The sequence below is a fragment of the Haliotis rufescens genome, unplaced genomic scaffold, assembly GCF_023055435.1.
Source record: "Haliotis rufescens isolate VD_foot unplaced genomic scaffold, xgHalRufe1.0.p SCAF_18, whole genome shotgun sequence".
Lineage (NCBI taxonomy): Eukaryota > Metazoa > Mollusca > Gastropoda > Lepetellida > Haliotidae > Haliotis > Haliotis rufescens.
This window is the reverse complement of record NW_025963868.1, coordinates 29,375,777-29,397,383: the sequence shown is the minus strand read 5'-3', so window position 1 is coordinate 29,397,383 and position 21,607 is coordinate 29,375,777. Positions and strand designations below refer to the sequence as shown.

Here is a 21,607-nt window from a genome sequence, read left to right as displayed (position 1 = left end):
AAAATAGTATCTAACGAGAATGTGTGTAGTATTCTCTATACACATACTCCACCTTGAACAGTATTCCGGTATAAATAGAGAATACTACAAATTCTCGTTAGAGACCATTTTTACGAAACGAGTGGACTTTATATGGTTGACAGACCAAACTGAAACCGGTTGCAAAATCTGGTTGCGCATGAATATTGATATATGACCAAATATGGGCTTTTGCTCACTCAACAGTGTCCTTAGTTAACACAAAACTTTGATGACTTTCAGAAGATTTTTATTTTCCTTTAAACAAAACGACATCCATAGAGATAGAAAAGTAAAATTATTTCCAATTCTTTTCATTGAAATTTCACAGAAACAGGTAATGTATGCAAGGCACTGATTCACTGGGTCAATCACAAGATATTCATGAAAGATGTAAAGAGTGCAGTTAAAACAATGGCTGAATAATAACAACATATCCTCGAGTTCGACTTCATACCGTAACATTAGTTTAACATATCCTCGAGTTCGACTACATACCGTAACATTAGGTTAACATATCCTCGAGTTCGACTTCATACCGTAACATGAGGTTAACATATCCTCCAGTTCGACTTCATACCGTAACATTAGGTTAACATATCCTCCAGTTCGACTACATACCGTAACATGAGGTTAACATATCCTCGAGTTCGACTTCATACCGTAACATGAGGTTAACATATCCTCCAGTTTGACTTCATACCGTAACATTAGGTTAACATATCCTCGAGTTCGACTACATACCGTAACATGAGGTTAACATATCCTCCAGTTCGACTACATACAGTAACATGAGGTTAACATATCCTCCAGTTCGACTACATACCGTAACATGAGGTTAACATATCCTCCAGTTCGACTACATACCGTAACATGAGGTTAACATAACCTCGAGTTCGACTTCATACCATAACATTAGGTTAACAAACGTTTTCAACAACAAATTCCTGTGAATGGCTGCATGCTATAGTATGGGAAAATGTCAGGAGAATTGAGGTTTAACATCACGGTCAATATTATTGCACTTATGAAGCGACGTGTGTGTGTGTGTGTTTGCGTGTGTGTGTGTGTGTGTCTTTTACTAGTTAGGTCCCTTCTATATCCCTCCTATTGACCAGTCGGATTCCACCTCTCATATCACTTGCATTTGCTTCAAACAAAATGGCAGCGCCCACTCAAGACGATCTGATCGATAATCAAGATCCATATTGTAATAAAACGGGTCTTACCACGAAGTGCATTAAATAATTTGAGTCCCTCGACTAAAAACATGAACAGATTTGGAAAATGTCAATGCACAGTTGACAGTACACATGCTTTGCATATCCTGCCAACGATCGAAATCTGAACACTGAAATCCATGTCGGCTGTCTAGTTCGCTGCACAATCTTGATTGGACTATGCACAGACTCGTTAGTCCAGCCGAAATGTAACTACGGAATTCCAGTATAGTTCAGCAAGGGTGGAAACTGGACTTCTACAGTCAGGTAACTCCCTTGCCTCAGGAGTGAGTGAGTGAGTGAGGTTGGTTTAACCCCGCTTTTAACAGTATTCCAGTTATATCACTGCGTGTCAGCTTAATGTGGGAGGAAAGCCCAAAGTGATGCAGGTCTCAGATGTTTACCACTTCGGTGAAACCCACGTGCACGGGTATGGTGCTGACAAACCTAGAAACATAATCGGGGCGAACCGGGATTAGAACCCACAATCATAGGTTTCTGGCGTGCCCAAGGGACGCAACTCTGCACAGCAAATCGTGGCGCCTTAGACGACTGGGCCGCCCATGCCCCTGCCCCTTGCCTCGGGAAGATGGTTTTGACACGCTGACTGGAAAAATATCCTGTCTCAAAACAATAATCCCAGCCCTCCAGAACATTAAATGGTAGGTCCCTAAGACGTCTAAAAAATAAAATGGGTGGTTTTTAGACCCAGTCACCATCCATTTACGATATTTGAAACAGGGTGCAAAACATTTCACTTTTGTCCGAATATAGAAATGCTTAAAAACTGAAAAATGACTTGGTTTAAACATCCTTGTGGCTGTTGATGTGAATGTGTATGTATTCTGTTTGGGTAAAAAAAATTGAATTCAGTGAGCAGGGATTGGCTAATATCATTGATCGGAGCAATGTTGTTGTTTTTTTGTTTGTTTGTTGTTTAACAGCTATATGACAGCGGTCTGAAAATAATCCAGTCAGGACCAGACAATCCACTGATTGATATAAATGTGATTGCCCTAAATTACCCGGTGTCATATTTCCTATTCTTCATAGCAAATGAAGATTTTCGTAATTATTGCACATTTGGGGCGTATTTTTCTCTTGTGTCCACTTAAAATCAATCCTGACAATATTAATAGTTATGTTTTATACTGCATCTTGACACACTGACCTTGAAAATGTGTAAAATAAGAACAAAAAATAGTTTCATTATCACCATGTCCAAAACTGGAAAAAGCCTTCAGCATAGATGGCAGATCATCCTTCCAAAACTGGTTTGCAATAATTTATACATGTGAGTGAGTGAGTGAGTTGGGTTTAACGCCGCTTTTAACAGTATTCCAGTTATATCACCGCGTGTCAGCTTAATTTTGGAGGAAAGCCCGAAGTGATGCAGGTCTCAGACAAAGTGATGCAGGTCTCAGATGTTTACCACTTCGGTGAAACCCACGAGCACGGGTATGGTGCTGACGAACCTAGAAACATAATCGGGCGAACCGGGATTCGAACCCACAATCATAGGTTTCTGGCGTGCCCTAGGGACGCAACTTTGCACAGAGAATAGCAGCGCCTCAGACGACTGGACCACCCACCCAGGTATTGCACTGCTTGGAGACGAGGTGAGGCTTTTAATATCAGTGTCTGATATTATACATGTAGTGCATCAGCAAGTTAACATGGAATCCGGAAGTAAGGGAGAGACCATTTGATATTCAGAGGAGGCCATTGATTTTGTCTGGAGAGCAGATATTTTTTCAGGGACAGCTGCAATTAATTATAACTATGTGCCTGAATATTTTCGTCAGAAAAACTCCTTGCAACGTTGTTTTTTTTCAACAGTCAAAAGCATGATTCATTTTTCAAGAACTTCTGGGTTAATTGATTTCGTTTCGATAATATCACCACCCCCTGAATATAATCGAGTCTGACCTAGACAATCCAGTGACTGACATCATGAGCATCGATATACACAACTGGGATGCATCAACCAGGTATCAAAAGGTCGGTCCCTAACACCTCCATTTTCTCATCTCTAACATAACATTCTTCAAAATGAAAAGTAATCAACCATAAATAAGGAGGAAACATACCGGCTATCAAACACACAAACCTGGAAAATAAATGAGTAACACCTACCGTATTCGACATAATAAGCGCCCCGCTCTAGTAAGTGCCCACAGCTAATATATTGGCAAGTGAACAATCTCAACTAGCACCCCTAATGTACACAAAACTTATTTATTCATGTATAATACGCACTCATGTGTTATATGCACCCTTAATTATGGGCAATTAAGTTCTGGAAAAATATATCAACATTTCAGGCAGTCCGCATAAACCACGAAATTTACGATCTTTCAACTCTGTTTTTTTCACCAAAATAATTTTCTAATAAGAGCCCTCTATTTCTTATTTCGAGAGCGCCCTGGGCGCTTATTACGTTGAATACGGTAAATTTCAAGTCAACAGTATAACAATCCGATATGCTATCATATGTACAACATAGGAAATATTTGTCAACAACTTTGCAGGGGTGGAGGTCGTTCTGATGTGACCCATAACAGGATGTCCTTGGATCTTTGATTAGCGATAGCGAGTACTAAGATCTGATTATAATGAGATTGGTATACTAACGACTGATGTCAGTGACTTATTTACTTGAAGTCTGATGTCAAAGAGTGAGTGAGTGAGTGAGTTGGGTTTAAAGCTGCTTTGACCAGGCATGAGTACATAAACATTTTCCATGAAATTTGTTTTGGCTGAGAAATAAAATCAGATCTTCGACACATACTCTGCATAAAGACCAGGGGCCCATTTCACAAAGAGATTGTAGCACTAAGACGGTCGTAAGTCTATGTTAAAGTATAGGAGTTACGGTAGTCGTAGCGCTGCGATCCCCTGGTGTTCAAACAACAACATTTAGATTCAAGGACCACTGGAAGGCTCCTTATTTTCAGAAAAAAACGTTCAAATATTTCAAGTTTTTTTTTATTTTTGTTTGAATTTGTATGTATGGCAAATAAAACAGGTCTCTGACATACCGTATACGCTGTACTAAACATCCTGCTCCATCAAGCACTCCCTGACTAACTTCAAGTATTCTTTATAAGCGCCCCTGACAAGCTTCTGGTGTGTAGGGTGTTAAAAAGCGAGCCCATTTGTTAATAGAGTAAATATGGTAGACATTTCAAATTGTTTCATAAGTTCATGTAAAATCTATGAATTTTATAGTGGTATCAAATAAACATCTTTGTTGATAAAAAGCTGAGAAATGAGAGACTTAAATTAAGAAATCCATGATTTCACCCCAGAAATATGGTTTGATTGTTACAATATGATGGTACAAAATCTGACTTCTTTACAAAAACATGGTACACTTGCCCGTATATTAAGCTAAAACTTTGCAAAAAACTATACACCGATTGTCAATATCACATAAGAAGTAACTTCTTATTTCAGAAAGATATCTCATTATACGAGATATTCTACAGTCAAATATTCTGGAGTATTCCTGTTCAAGCTTCTACTCTCTTTTCCATATTGCTGTACATGGGAGATAACTCCAAAATATCCTTCTTCAAAGGGAGACAACTATTTCTTGACTGTTGTCACTTGTTGCCCGTATGGAGTGTACTGAAACAAGATTCAGAGGTCACATGATAGGTGGAGTGAGGCAGTATGGTATATTGTCACGAATATCAAAGCAGGATATAATATACCGTATATCGCTGTGTATAAGGCAAGTTTTTCGTACCTAGAATGAGGGGGTTAAGAAGGGGGGTCGTCTTATACACGGAGTCGAAGATCTCACGTTTTTTTCTAGGTGTTTTACTTTCAGCTTCCACTGGCGATGTCAACTGGCGTTCGATAGCTAGCCCAGCATTTGACAATAAAACTTCGCATTTCGTCCTAAATAACTGTTCCAATAACTATTTCCATACAAAAACATGATTTGTATCTGTTTTCCTTGAATAAAGTTGAATATTTTCTGCAAATAAAGTCGAAAAGACCCTTGCCTCGATCCAGAATGTCAAGCCAGCTGACACGGTAAAACAATCAACATCCGTGAGAAGAGAGCCGGAAGTACCGGTAAGCATTTGCATATAAATTAGTGAGGAAATCAAACCCAGGCCTGTACCATGATGAGCTAACATTTTAACCACAGGGCCACCCCACCACACCTAACATTGGAGTGAGTGAGTGAGTATGGTTTTACGCCGCTTTCAGCAATATTCCAGCAATATCACGGCGGGGGGACACCAGAAATAGGCTTCACACAATGTACCCATGTGGGGAATCAAACCCGGGTCTTCGGCGTGACAAGCGAACTCTTTAATCACTAGGCTACCCGTCGCCCCTTTGAACTTTGAAGTGACAAGTGTAAATGCCGCATGCAGCGATATTTCAGCTATATGATGGCAGTCTGAAAACAATCGAATCTGGACCAGACAGTCATTGACATCATGAACATCGATCTACGCAATTGGGATACGATGACATGCATCAACCCAGTCAGCGAGGCTGACCACCCGATCCCATTAGTCGACCCTTACAATAAGCATAGTCGCCTTTTACGGCAAGCATGGGTTTCTTAAGACCAACTCCAACCCAGATATTCACGGGTCTTTACTTGGTGATTACACATACAACACAAACTTGGGACATACAAAAATCCTCACTGCTGACTAAAGGATCAAAATCAGGGCGGATCCAGGATTTGATCCCACAATCATAGGATCCAGACATATCTAAGGGGGAAAACTCTTAGATGACTGTGATACCTGTTCCCCTCTTTCATTCATGAAAATTACTGAATATTTATCAGCTGGAGGTTTCAAATCTTCAAAAAATATGTGACACAAACATAAAACATATGTTCATCTCCAGAAGAACATGCATAAGATACATTAGTCATCAAGTCCAAACTCGCAACTCAGTGATACAGCACTTACGACAAGTCGAACTCCAAACTGTGCACTGTTTTCTCTGCCAGTAGCTCTGGCAGGCTTCATCAACCCTGTAGGGAGTACTCCCACATGACAGAGAGGGTCCTTCACAGACTGCATGATGACAAACTGGGTTTGGGCGACGCCCAGCTGGAGCTTTGTCTCCACCCCATGGACACTGCCGGGGGGCTGCAATATTCAACAACTGACTTCAGTAGGTTTCCGCGTTTTATGGGTAGGATAAAACGCGTCCCAGGGATTTTAAAATATTTATAAACCTACTGGCTGTGTAACTCGATATGGAGTTTTTTAAATTGTGCTAACACCTCGTAGGAGGGCTTACAATCATTGTAAACCCTTGATAGAACAAAAACTACGAACAGCCTACGAGACGCACGTGCAGATTTCGTGCCATTGCGAGACGCACGTGCAGATTTCACACCGTTGCGAAACCCACGTGCTGAGGTCACCAGTTTCATTGAACCGAGTTCACGACTGCAGGTGATATTTCATTTCCGATACAGGTTATACATTTGAGAGTTTTTATTACAGTTATTTAATTAAAAACGTTGTCTATGCAAAATCTGCAGGTGCGTCTCGCAATGGCATGAAATCTGCATGTGTGTCTAGTAGGCTGAGACTATTACACGTTTTGCTTTGACTGACGCTCATTCATTGTACAACCTGTTCCTGCGAGATGCTACAATCATTGTAAGCCCTCCTGCGAGATGTTACAATCGTTGTAAGCCCTCCTGCGAGGTGTTACAATCGTTGTAAGCCCTCCTGCGAGATGCTACAATCGTTGTAAGCCCTCCTGCGAGATGCTACAATCGTTGTAAGCCCTCCTGCGAGGTGTTACAATCATTGTAAGCCCTCCTGCGAGATGTTACAATCGTTGTAAGCCCTCCTGCGAGATGTTACAATCGTTGTAAGCCCTCCTGCGAGGTGTTACAATCGTTGTAAGCCCTCCTGCGAGGTGTTACAATCATTGTAATACCTCCTATGAGGTGTTACCACAATTTCAAAAACAGCCAGTAGGTTTATAAAACAGCATCACTGGAGGTTTATAAGGATTTATAACTATATAAACTGATGTGCACACTGAAATTCTGCATGAATAAAATGTATGTCATAGCTAAGAAGGTTACCATGGTGACAAGTGTTGTATTGTTGTTGACGATGGTCAAGTAGTTGTTGTTGTTGTGGAGACGCACTTGGTTATTTCCCTCGTTTACGACAGTCCACAGAGCTGAAGACATAAAGACATGGCCAGGTCAGACATAACAAAGTCCGTAACTGTTGGTTTTTGCTAACTGGCGCCCAGTCAAGACGATCTGATCGATAATCAAGATCTATATTGTGATAAAACGAGTCTTACATCCTGCAGTCGACCGAAATCTGCATGACACTTTACGAACCGGATTTCGATTTTGGTGCGCGATTTTGATTGGACTATGCAGAGACTCGTTGTAAATGTAACTCCATAATACCAGCCTAGTTCGGCAAGGGTGGAAACTGGACTTTTATAGTCAGTTAACTCACTTGCCTCGGGAAGATGGGTGTTAGGTTGAGTACGAGGGTGACACCTGGTGTTAGGTTGAGTGCAAGGGTGACACCCTTGATTATTTACAGCCCGCCGTCATATAGTTGTAATATTGCTGAGTGTGGCATTAAACAAAAAAACTTACTGTGTTGCTGGTGGTCAGTGGGACCACATCCGTCCACGACCAGCTGTCCAGCAGGGGTCGCCACTATCTGCAGACTTCGTCCGCTCACGCGCGATATGAGCTGCACCACATTCCCTGTCTGGAAGTAGTTCTGGAACAAATATAAGGAACTCATTTTATTGTAATACGTTAACAGATTTCTTTTTCTCAAACCCTTGGCCTGCAGGGGGCACAGGTGGCCCAGTTGTCTAAGGCGCAGTGATTCGCTCTGCAGAGTTGCGTCCCTTGGGCACGCCAGAAACCTATGATTGTGGGTTCGAATCCCGGTTCGCCCCCATTAGGTTTCTAGGTTTTTAGGTATGGTTTCTAGCACCATACCCGTGCTGGTGGGTTTCACCGATCACTTCGGGCTTTCCTCCCACATTAAGCTGACACACCGTGATATAACTGGAATACTGTTAAAAGCGGCGTTAAAAACCCAACTTACTCTCTCACTTGGTCGGCAGTAGAAATCAAAACACAAATACAATAAGACGTTCAATACTTTTTTGAAAGAACATAAGGTCAGCATGATGGGAATTTCTATTTTTAATTATCTACTTCCCATATTTGTGAAAGATTTTATGTGTTCCCATGGCAACAAAGTAGGGCTGGGACTAGTCCAAGTTTACTACCCAGGTACCCACTGTTGGTGTCAAGAGATAGGTACAAAATGGGAATAGTTTGACAGTAGCCCGAGCAAAATGTATTTACATACACGTATCAAACAATGTGGTCATGCATACACTGAATTTGACTGAAGTTTTAGCTTTGTTCAAACATATATGTCAGAAGGAATGAGTTCATAGTAATAAGGAAATGCGAACATTAGAGACTTAAAATTGTCGTGTAACCATGTAGTTATAGTGAATTATTGTCATGAAACAATATATCACGTGACTAACCACGGGTCCGGGTAGTCCTGTGGGTACCCGGGTCCTTCTCAGTACCCACCCGACCCGAATACCCCGTTTACCCGTCCCAACCCTACAACAAAGCCACACAGCTTGGAGTTTTTACCAAACACAGGTCACAGAACCACTGTCCTTAGGCAACCATGGCAACAAAGCATTATTATCTCGCTCTGCGTCACTATACAATAATTCAAAAGGCAAATATTTATTTCCACTTTCCTGGTTCATAACATTTGGGTCCGAGGATTGTTGAAATTACAAACAGGAAGTCAACATTAGCCACTAAGAAAGCAGCTTTCTTAAGCATTGCAGTACTAGTTTCAAATTAGCGACTTCCATTCCAGACTATACTTTAAAAATCAGTCAATTTTGAATCAGTCATACAGTCCGTAACAGTAGTTTTGTGTTAAACTTTAGAGGTTGCATGATTAGCAAACATATTCCGCTGACAATGTAACACAGTAATATGAATATTTCATTTTTCATTTTCCTAAGTGGTTGTATCATTCTATCGGGTAGTAGTCCAGTTTTCGATCACGGACGTTTGTACTTCTTAATTTTGTTTATCCGACATACTCGTTAATCCGACATAATCATATGCAACCAACAATGTCGGATTAACGGAACTTGAGTGTAGCTATAAAAACAACGTCTAATACACTCTTATCAGCACATACATAGTGCTATGTCTGCATTCAGTGGATAATGACCCACGACATACGCTCACGTAAACTATAAGTTCAGGTGTTGAATTATTATATTTGTCGAGCCCTGATTAGGTTTCCATAGCAACACTGACCAGCACAGGATTGGTTGCCGTCTGGTCCACTGCTTGGTTGACCTTGCCAGAACAGTAGTCAATCTCCCGTCCTGCCTGCTTGGCCAGGAGGTCGACCTCCTTCATGAACGACCCGAACAGGCCTCTCTGAAACAACACAACAGTCGTACATCTCAACCCCATGAACAACCCCAACAAGCCTCTCTGAAACAGCATTGATCCATTTGAAAGAGTGGCGCAAGCTGTTTTTTTTTTTTGTTGTTATTACGCCACACTCAGCAATATTCCAGCTTAATGACGGCGGTCTGTAGATAAAAGAGTCTGGACCAGACAATCCAGTGATTGATATCATGAGCATCGATCCATGCAATTGGGATCGCTGACATGCTTCAACCAAGTCAGCGAGCCTGACCACCCGATCCCATTAGTCTCTTCTTACGACAAGCAGTCGCCTTTTACGGCAAGCATGGGTTGCTCAAGACCTATTCTATTCAAGGGTCCATTATAACGCCACCCTCAGCAATATTTAAGCTATACCAACAATTGTACATATCAACCTTATGAAATGCCCAAACAGACCTCTCTAAAGCAATACAACAGTCATATATCTTGACCTCATGAAATACCCGTACAGGCCTCTCTGAAACAATACAACAATCGAAAATCTCAATCTCATGAACGACCCCAACAAGCCTCTCTGAAACAGCATTTATCCATCTGAAGCAGTGGCGCAAGTGATTGTAACGTCACACTCAGCAATATTTCAGCTAAATGACAGCTGCCCATAAATAATCAACTCCAGACCAGACAAACCAGTGACTGATATTGAGCAGCATCCCACATGGTTGGTGTAATATGACCCCCAAACACAAGACACAGGTAAGGTGAAATGGGGTTTAACGTCACGTCCAAGATTATTGCACTTATAAAGCGACGTGCATGCACGTGTGTGTGTGGCTGCTTGTACTAGTCCGGACTGATGCCGATTTATAGTGCTAGCTCACTGAGATACCATGCAGCAGTTTAACATGAATACCCCACTCAGACACAGTAAACTGACTCCGAGCTGACCAGTCCTTGTTTTAGCTCCTCAATGCCGAGCGCCAGACAGGGTAACAACAAGTACCATCTTTTAACGTCTTTTGGTATGACGTAGCCGGGGATCGAACCCCGGACCTTCCGCTCTCCAGGCGGACGCTCTACCACTAGACCACGGAGGCGGTCTTAGACAAATTGAAATTTAGGTCATATAGATGACCATTTTAGTCCCAACTTTGAGGCCTGTTGTGTGTACTCGCCAGGTCACAAACAGACTGCGGACTTCAACTCACAGCGGGTTTCTGCACCACGGTCTTCTGGGGAACTTGCTGCACAACGACAGTGTGGTGAGTCTGCAAAAATACATATCTTGTTACCATGGAAACTGCAAAAACAGCGTTATCATAGTCCTGACATTTGGCACATTCGAAATTAGTTTGTTCACATAGCAGTGAATAATATGAGGCTAATATTGGAAAGCTTGATGTCAGGACCTTAACTCTGTAACAACACAAGGGAAGTAACTCTGGAAAAAATAATATTTATGACACTAATTTCCTCTCTTAGATAAGCTTGAAAGTTTCATTCATGTAACTGTAGTCGTTTCTGAGAAAGCAAGTCCCAAATTCAGACACTACACGTTAAGTAAAACAAGAAACAAAGAAAAATGTTTTTCAGAAATACCAAAACATCAAATGGCACCTATGTTTGATACATAGGCAAAGTTTCATAATAAAATATTGAACGGTTTCCGAGTTATTCTTCAGAAACCAATGCATCACATATTTGCATCTAAGGAAGGTACAAAAAAGGTTATTTTTAGAAATACCAAAATATCAAAAGGCTCAGTTCAGCATGTGTTTCATACATAGGCAAAGTTTCATAATAAAATATTGAACAGTTTCCGAGTTATGCTTCAGAAACCAGTGCAACTCATATTTGCATCCAGTTTGTCCAATTTGTTGCCAAGGAAGATACAAAAAAAGTTATTTTTAGAAATACCAAAATATCAAAAGGCTCAGTTCAGCATGTGTTTCATACATAGGCAAAGTTTCATGAAACATATGAAACTGTTTCCGAGTTGTGCTCCGGAAACCAATGCAACTCATATTTGCATCCAGTTTGTCCAGTTTGTTGCCAAGGAAGATACAAAAAAAGTTATTTTTAGAAATACCAAAATATCGAAAGGCTCAGTTCACATATGTTTCATATATAGGCAAAGTTTCATAATAACATATAGAACGGTTTCCGAGTTATGCTTCAGAAACCAATGCAACACATATTTGCATCTAAGGAAGGTACAAAAAAGGTTATTTTTAGAAATACCAAAATATCAAAAGGCTCAGTTCAGCATGTGTTTCATACATAGGCAAAGTTTCATGACACATATGAAACTGTTTCCGAGTTGTGCTCCGGAAACCAATGCAACTCATATTTGCATCCAGTTTGTCCAGTTTGTTGCCAAGGAAGATACAAAAAAAGTTATTTTTAGAAATACCAAAATATCAAAAGGCTCAGTTCAGCATGTGTTTCATACATAGGCAAAGTTTCATGAAAAATATGAAACTGTTTCCGAGTGGCGCCAGCGTCGAGCCAAGAAAAATGGCCTTGATGTGGCAAGGTTAGAAACCAGGCTTTGATACCTGGATACAGGCTAGTGGACACGTTTGCCTCGGGAGGATGGAGTGATCCGAACCTTGGAATTTGGAAAATCCAACGCAAGATCTGTCTTAAATATACATAAATATGAATATACTTACTGCACCTGGAGGCTGGTAAGGGGGTGGAGCCTGGTAGCCTGGGGGCGGAGCCTGGTAGCCTGGGGGTGGAGCCTGATAGGCTGGAGGTGGGGCTTGATATCCTGGGGGTGGTCCCTGGGGGTAGCCAGGGGCAGGAGGCTGGGGGTAATTTCCAGGAGGGGGGTAGGGCTGTTTGCCGGCCATCTGTAACAGAAGATGTGACATTAACATTGGAGAACTTACATGGTGGATAAGGGACCCAAAGTCTGAAGCAAATGCCAGAAAAAAAATTGGAATTAAATATTTCCCAATTCATACTGTTGTAGTTACAACTAATGTTATCTACCTCCATGTCAGAATGATGAGATCTGATTGGCCCATGTGATCTTGAGAAAATATGATGCATCCTGCCTAGGAGGGAAATAGATTTCTCAGCTGGAGAAAAAAAAACTTTTACCCCGCCTAGGAAAAACCAGGCTGCACGTGGATTTCTGAGAGGCAGAATAAATCTATACCCAAATTCTAAGCAAAAAGCCACACACTTTTTCCGAGTCAATGAAAGCCACGCGACATAGCACAAGTTAATCTCAGCTCTATCCAACAGCTGTTTTCTATCAATTTTGAATTTTTTAAATTTTTTACATTGTCATATCAAAATATGTCAGTAAGATAAATTCGTTGTAGCAGGATCACAAGGGGTACATGGGGTTTTATGCGTCCCTCGTAATACAGTGAATGTAATTTTAACAATGTTGCAGTGAATGCAATTTTAACAATATTGCAGTGAATGCAATTTTAACAATATTACAGTGAATGCAATTTTAACAATATTGCAGTGAATGCAATTTTAACAATATTGCAGTGAATGCAATTTTAACAATATTGCATTGAATGTAATATTAACAATATTACAGTGAATACAATTTTAACAATATTACAGTGAATGCAATTTTTAACAACATTGCAGTGAATGCAATTTTAACAATGTGGCGGTGAATGCTATTTTAACAATATAACAGTGAATGCAATTTTAACAATATTACAGTGAATGCAATTTTAACAATATTACAGTGAATGAAATTTTAACAATATAACAGTGAATGCAATTTTTACAGGCTTACAGTGAATGCAATTGTAACAGTATGGCAGTCAATGCAATTTTAACAGGATTGCAGTAAATGCAAAGTTCAAACTTAATGATAAAATACCCCAGAGTTTAGAAAAAAAGAACCTTTTAAAAAATAACAATTTTGAACAAAATAATCAATTTTCCCAATTTGCCTTCCATGGGCACTTAGTTTGGAATATAATCACTGTTGATGTCGATAAGAAATGCAAACATTAGTGACTTGTAGTGTAACCATGGAGTTCTAGATCATTTTTGTCATTAAACAATATGTCACGTGACAACCACGGGTCCGGGTAGTCCTGTTGGTATCCGTGTCCGACTCAGGACCCACCCGACCCAAGTACCCGAGTTACCCGTCCCAGCCCTAGCTCCTGGGGTCACCAAGGCTTGCTGCTACAATACCAGTATTTAAATCCAAGTGAGGCCGTCCTCAGTTACTACATTGTAGGGGCGGTCGGGTAGCCAAGTGGTTAAAGCGTTCGCTTGTCATGCCGAAGACCCGGATTCGATTCCCGACATGGGTACAATGTGTGAAGCCCATTTCTGGTTTCCCCCGCCGTGATATTGCAGGAATATTGCTAAAAGCGGCATAAAACCATACTCACTCACTACATTTTAACAAGTTAATATTAAATAAGTTGAATTAAAGTTTAAGATTTAAGCAATCCCTACATTCAATTAAATTTGGAGAAGACCTCAATCCCTTCCTTCATTTCGAAGTCTGAAGCATGTTTAAATGTTTAATTAACACGTTTGTTATTTTTAAAAAAAGAACATTTATCACTGGCTTTGGAATAATACAGATCATCACAAGAATAAAATAAATATGCCCTTCAGGCACCAGGAAATAGTTTCAATTGTGCAGGGTATGAAACTCCCAAAAATTTCAGCCAGACCACAGGACTGGCTAGCTGAAATACTTGCCAGCCCTGACCAAAACCTGCCTGCCCACTATAATCATATGTTTCTCAGGATAATTTAATTAAAAATAGGAAAACTGATTGCTTGTAGCATAAGCGCATCGCTAAATGTTAGGTTGTCTAAAAGCTAACGGGGTTTCTTTTTGGTTACATTTTATCATTCATCTTTACATCTGAATTAATGCTTATCATCGGGAAATATTTAGAATATTTTCACCTATGAAATACAACCCGACCGTCGGGCAGGGGGATTTGAAAATCTGGCAGCCCGAGTTGAAATCAACCCGTCTTGGACGGTCGGGCAGGCAGGTATTTGGAACACTGAACTGTGGCTTTGTGATGAATAGACTGTGCTGTTGGCACTAGGGCTGCAACGAATACACTATGAGGCGAATATGATTCATATCACGAATATAGGGTAACGAATATGAATATTAATTCATGAGCACAGTAACAGGTCAGCAGTTGATGTATTATTTGTTACACTGAGTGAAACATTAAGAACATAAATTATTTGACATGGTTTGTTAATTATAAATATATTAAACATTTATACACTGCACTTATCCAGGTACTAGTATCTGCTCAAATGCACAATGACCAGTGACCACTATACTGTCAAATCAAATATTATTAGAGTGTTGTCATTGAAAGAAATCTATGCATATAATATTTTGTTATAGATATTTTTAGGTACAGGCTATGTAAATATACATAATAGCATATTCATAAATATTCGATTCTAGTGGCAACAAATACTATTTCAATTCATCAATGGATACGGTTCGATTCACGGAATACGCGAGTGAATCGTAACAGCTCTAATTGGCACTATTATCATGATTATGCAAGGACTTTCAAAATTTGTACATCATGACCAGGTTTAGTGACTTTCTGAAAATACCTGACTCCCTACCTACTACATGCATAGGGACCACATGAGGCCTGGGTGAGGTGAATGACGACACAGCAGGACAAAAGCTCCACACTCTGTAGGGAGTAGAACAACTGCTGAGGGCCTCCCCTTGTCTCCCAGTGTCAGTCAACGGTTGCCATGGTTTCCTGACTCACCTGATGAGACATATTTCAAGCTGCATCCTCAGTGAGTGAGTGAGTGAGTGAGGGGGGTTTAACGCCGCTTTAACAGATTTCCAGTTATATCACGGCGTGTCAGCTTAATGTGGGAGGAAAGACCAAAGTGATGCAGGTCTCAGACGTTTACCACTTCGGTGAAACCCACGAGCACGGGTATGGTGCTGACAAACCTAGAAACATCATCGGGGCGAACCGGGATTCGAACCCACAATCATAGGTTTCTGGCGTGCCCAAGGGATGCAACTCTACACAGGGAATCGCGGTGCCTTAGACGACTGGGTCACCCGTGCCCCCAGCTGTATCATCAGGCAGCGTCTTTTCTCCTCCCTACCTAGTCACACCAGCAGCAGATGCAGGGCTGCAGCTAGTCCTGCACCATGACTATGAAAATTATATTTTTTAAGAATCTTTTTTTACTTAAAGCCTACGCGAGTCTAGATCAAACTAACCAAGTCTAGTTTGCTTGATTCCACAGCAGAAGAGAAAAGGTTCTTTCAAAGAAAATGTTTTATATATTTTAAAGACATGTTTTCATTGACTAAGTGTTAGTCTGGGGTGCAGCTGACTAAATCATGATTGATCATCACTTCGACATAACTGAACCAGCGTTCCCGTTTACCGGTAATTACCAGTTTTTTACCGGTAAAATTAGGCATGGACCGGAAATTCATGTGACTGCCAGTCCCTGTGGACCAGCAAATAAAGTCCCTTATAAATCTTTGTTGTTGAACAAGACATTGGTGATATTCATATAAGTACATTTTTCGAACAAAGTCAGCTTGTCTGTTGCCATCAGAGTTTCCCCTTGTCTATTTCTAGGATAAATATCCATTTGTAACGACTTCATCTCGAAATATTAAAAAACATAAATAAAATTTAACTGAAGTTTGTGTGAATGACGTATAGATCTAACTAAGTTACTTCAGAGATGACATCTTTGCACTGAACATTTGTTGAAAGTTGGGACTGGCAAACATTTGGGGGGACTGGTAATTTTTAGAGTTGCCAGTCCACAAGGAATGACAGTTTCAAGTTTCAATAGCCAGCGGGAACCTTGCTGAACACAGATTGACAAGATCCTCACATGAAGGGTGAATGGGCTTTCCAAACAGCAAATGTTTAAAAGAATATATTCAAACAGAAAATAATCCTGTTTATAAGTGTCCTTCATTCCTTGTCTGGTCTTCCATATCTTAATATACGTCCATTCAGTGTCTGAAAAAAAAATGCCTGCCTGCCTGCCTGTGGGTGGTAACTTGTCTGTCGGGCTACATGCAATTGGTTACTTTGAAGATTAGGGTTCACTCTAGGAATTTTCTGACATGGGTCCTTTATATGAAAATTTCAAAAACAAGCCCATACAACACAATGTAAAATGCCCAGTGGGATTTAAAAATGTGGATCTTTTTTAAAATTTAGGGGCTAAAAGCACAAGAATTATCCCTTGAAGATGGGCAGGCAACAGTTATGGGTCACCTGCCCGACTGTTTTGTTGGTTTTAAAACTATTTCAAACAATGCTTCCTATAACGGTATCATTTTTCATGTCTATATGATCCAGGACAGTTCTTCCAAGTTGTAGCAGTATCACAGGGGGTACATGTGACAACTCGTGACATAAAACCTGTCTTCTTCGTGGCGGGGTATAAGGATTTATTGTCCCACTCAGAAATATTTTTCCCTCCAAGGCGAGATACATAGTATTTTATCAAGATCACATGAACCAATCAGATATCAACACTCTGACATGGATGTAAAAAATAAATTATAGACAGAGCCATATAAAATTACCACTCGGGATGAAGGTTTTATAACACTCTATAAGCAGCCCCAGTATCTGCCCAAAATATTTATCAATAACTGAAAAAGCTGATCAATAAATCCATAAATGATGATTATGAACTGCAGGGAGGTTGACCAGATGTGTTTTCAGTCAAACATCAAGAACACCATCAAACATGCTTAATAGTCATTGGCTAATTCTCTGTTTGAATCAAAAACTGTTACAAAATGGTTTAAACAATAGTACATTCAAGGCCTGATTTAGTTACATAAAACATACACAAGCGCAACCTATTTTTGAAAAATGCTTGCTAATATTTATGTCAACATGCACCAAGTGCAATGTAATAAAATTCAACTTTGTGTCTTACTAACATATGATATTATGTTTCAAAACAATGTACACACGACCCAATCATAAATTATCATCATCATTATCAGCTTCGACGTGTACACTTTCAAGTGTATCCAGTCCAGAATAACATGTTGACATGTTTTAACTGTTCAAAAATAGGGTATGTGAAAATAGGAAGGCGGATGCCTCGATGCACACGCGACCCGCCAGTCACGACCTTGGGTGGATTGTGGTCCCTCTCGGCCGTGGATGATTTTACATAGCGCTTTAATTACTTTCGCGGAGATCGTGGGTGACAGCACAGCCACGGTGATTGAATTAATTAGTATCAAGTGCTTCACTGAGTACTGCGGACCGCACCCGTCTTGCGTACAAGAGACGGCAGAGCCGTCCCGCGTACACATTACGTCTGCCACTGATTATTACTAGAATTCGTCAGCATTAACCTGCATGCTTGTCATAAGACTCTAGTAAAATGGATTGGGCTGTCAGGCTCCGTGATCTGTATGAATGTGTGTCATCGTGAACTGACAGGATGGAACATTTCCAACAATGTCAACAACTGGTTTGTCTGGTCCTGACCTGATTATTAGAATACCGTATTTGACGTAATAAGCACCCCGCTCTAATAAGATATTTGCTAATATATTGGCCAGTGAACAATCCCAATTAGCACCCCTTCCAATTAATCAATGTACACAAGACTTATTTATTCGCGTATAATACACACTCGTGTGTTATATGCACCCTTAATTATGGGCAATTAAATTCTGGAAAAATATGTCTGTCGTACATAAACATTTCAGGCTGTCAGCATATTTCATATATCACGATATTTATCTTTCAACTCTATTTTTTTCACTAAAATAATATTCCAATAAGAGCCCCCTATTTCTAATTTTGAAAGCGCCCTAGGTGCTTAGTACGTCAAATACGGTATATAGAATATTGCTGACTGTGACAACATGTATCACGACAGATACACGACAGATATATTTTCCAGAATTTAATAGCCCATAATTAAGGGTGCATATAACACACGAGTGCATATTATACACGAATAAATAAGTCTTGTGTACATTGTTCAATCAGAAGGGGTGATAATTGGATTGTTCACTAGCCAATATATTAGCAAATATCGCTGTGGGCGCTGATTAGAGCGAGGCACTTATTACTTCAAATACGGTATATAAAATAACTAGATTTTCTACCCATATGAGGAATCAAATAGATTTTGTGAGAAAGCAACTTATCCTCATCCTTCCAAATATTGAATCATCTCAGAGTCAGACCACAGGACCATGTAACTAATAATAATAATAAACAAAATCGCAAAAAAATTGTAGGCGAGGACGAAGTCTCCGAGTTGGTTTGTTATTACGGATTATTACTAGGGCCCATTAGTTACGTGGTCCTGAGGTCAGACAAATGTCACTAAAAGAATTGTCAATACTGTGATGACAGCGATCACTGATCTCCGGAATGTAAATAACCTTTATCGTATGATCTACATTTCTGACACCTGGCCAATCACTTTCACAGGCAAAAATGCCCCGAGATCACTTGACCCGTTTCTTTGTACACACTATATATCGGCCTAGCCAAGCAATGAATCATAGTCTATACATGCCGATGAATGATTTTCTGTATTTCGTAAGTCTTACTCTTACTCCTTCATGGACGTCAATGACGTTTTTTTCGACAAACAAAACTATCTTTCAACATTACTACTTTGTAATCTACAGGTTTCAACAGACACCAAAAATGAGATCAGTTTCAAAGCTTGTCAACTTTGGGCAGAGACGACACTTTTCAAGACATCGACAAAGTTTCGTCTCGACTGTCGTTCTCACTTTCAAACTAGACTAGGACCCTAGACTAAACAGGGTGAATAGAACTAATTACCAAACAGAGAATTTAGAAAATGCAATAAACAACTCACCTTTCACGAAATATTAAGCACGAATTTGATCGAAAATATGAATGACGGATTATCACACACTTCCGTCTTTTGCAGCTCTTTTCACTGCGTTTTAGCGCCGACACTGCATAGCGAGTCCTTTTGTCGGTGTGTAGAAGAATGTGTTTGAGCGATTTGTTTCATCTAAATGAGAACACGTTTTGCTAAATCGCAATTTTGTCTCATCGACAGAACATACCTGAGTCATTCTCAGAAAATGTCTGAATTCCTGTTCTGCCAACATAGAGTATTAATTAGGAAAATAATTAGGAAATAATAAAACTTTTGTTTTAAACTTTGCAAAAACAAAATATGCAAAATGTGATTTAACATTTGATGATTTATAACACAATATATCAAATATCAAAACAATAGAAAAAGACCATGTTCCTAATACTGAGCAGAAACTTCAAATATTGAATTTATAATTTAGAAAAAAACAACACTTTGAGAGCATTTACAATATATCATTTTATAAATAGTAACAAATTATATGTAAGTCAAGCATTTGCTAATGTAATATTGTTGAATTTGTTTCAGTTGTAGACTGTGAGTATCCACATAAACACAAGACCGCCTCCGTGGTCTTGTAGTAGTGCGTCCGCCCGGAGAGCGGAAGGTCCAGGGTTCGATCCCGGGCCGCGTCATACAAAAAGACGTTAAAAGATTGTACTTGTTGTTACCCTGTCTGGCGCTCAGCATTAAGGGGCTAAAACAAGGACTGGTCGGCTCGGAGTCAGTATACTGTGTCTGAGTAGGGTATTCATGTTAAACTGCGGCATGGTATCTCAGTGAGCTAGCAATATAAATCGGCATCAGTCCGGACTAGTACAAGCAGCCACACACACACATACACGTGCATGCACGTCGCTATATAAGTGCAATAATCTTGGACGTGACGTTAAACCCCATTTCACCTCACCTCACCTCACCTCACCTCACCTCACCTCACATAAACACAAAATGCATACCTTTCTGGAGGTTTTGACCCTCCTGTTACCCAGATGAAAAGTTAAAAAAAAGTAAATTTAATCAATTCAACATTGTGCATAGTACCAACTGGGTCATACAAAATATTTGTTGTTAGGAAATCTAAATATCTATAACACCTGGTGAAGGGTGTATTTATTAATGATGGAAGGTGGTCTGTACCATGCATATTTCGGAGATAAACATACTGTGTTTTCAATGTAGAGCTAGCTAGGTTACCTGTAGATTTAACCGCGCTAAATTGAATTTGGAACCGAACGCGCATCGTGTTAAATTTAGCGCGGATCCGTGAAGATCCGGGGTAGAATAGGTCTTCAGCAACCCATGCTTGCCGTGAAAGGTGACTATGCTTGTCGTAAGAGGCGACTAACGGGATCAGGGGGTCAGGCTCGCTGACTTGGTTTGATGCATGACATCGATCCCAATTGCGTGGATCGATGCTCATGATATTAATCACTGGATTGTCTGGTTCAGACTCAGACGTCATATAGCTGGACTATTGCTGAGTGCGGCGTTAAACAACAAACAAACAAACAAACAAACTGAGGCCTGAAAGCGTGAGAGACCACATCGATCTATGTCAAGACAACCGCCAGTCATCATAAGTGACTACCCCCTATGATGTCACGCCATGGAAACAAGCAGCGGAAGAACATGTTCTCTCCCCACGAGGAACGCTTGGCCGAAACAACTGCTGAAAACACAGAAAGCTAATGAAGGGATATTTTCTAAGAGTATTCCTTACATGAAAGAATGACTAACAGTAGCTCCAGTCAATGCTCTGGACTCCGACACTGACGTGCTACCCTCAAAGGAAACGTTCTGTTTGTTTGATAGATTTTATGAAGGGAATACAAAATCGGAACAGGAACTGCTAAGGCGTATAACGTTTGTTCTCGAAATGAAAGGCACAATAAATTCGCAAGTAGAAGAACAATTACACAGGGAGATGAACCGCAACAGCTACTTCCTTGATGCGATGTCGCCCGGAAACTACCTGTTCGTCCTGCGATTGCTG

At 40.2% G+C, this 21,607-nt stretch overlaps 1 protein-coding gene and 1 long non-coding RNA gene across 2 annotated transcripts; both read right to left on the bottom strand.

Moving 5' to 3' along the window:
* Nucleotides 1-251: 251 nt before the first annotated feature.
* Nucleotides 252-3,496, bottom strand: LOC125381559. The gene is made up of 2 exons (XR_007221901.1): nt 908-3,496; nt 252-866 (listed from the first exon to the last, which is right to left on the bottom strand). It is a non-coding gene; the product is annotated as an uncharacterized LOC125381559 (long non-coding RNA).
* A 495-nt stretch (nt 3,497-3,991) lies between these two features.
* Nucleotides 3,992-19,700, bottom strand: LOC124117180 (MHC class II regulatory factor RFX1-like). Its single transcript, XM_046478934.2, has 8 exons — nt 19,582-19,700; nt 12,381-12,563; nt 10,914-10,973; nt 9,604-9,729; nt 7,873-8,002; nt 7,333-7,433; nt 6,191-6,373; nt 3,992-4,871 (listed from the first exon to the last, which is right to left on the bottom strand). Exons 2-8 carry the CDS (start codon nt 12,561-12,563, stop codon nt 4,830-4,832), a joined length of 825 nt encoding a protein of 274 aa, XP_046334890.1. The 5' UTR covers nt 19,582-19,700; the 3' UTR covers nt 3,992-4,829.
* Between the last annotated feature and the right edge of the window lie 1,907 nt (nt 19,701-21,607).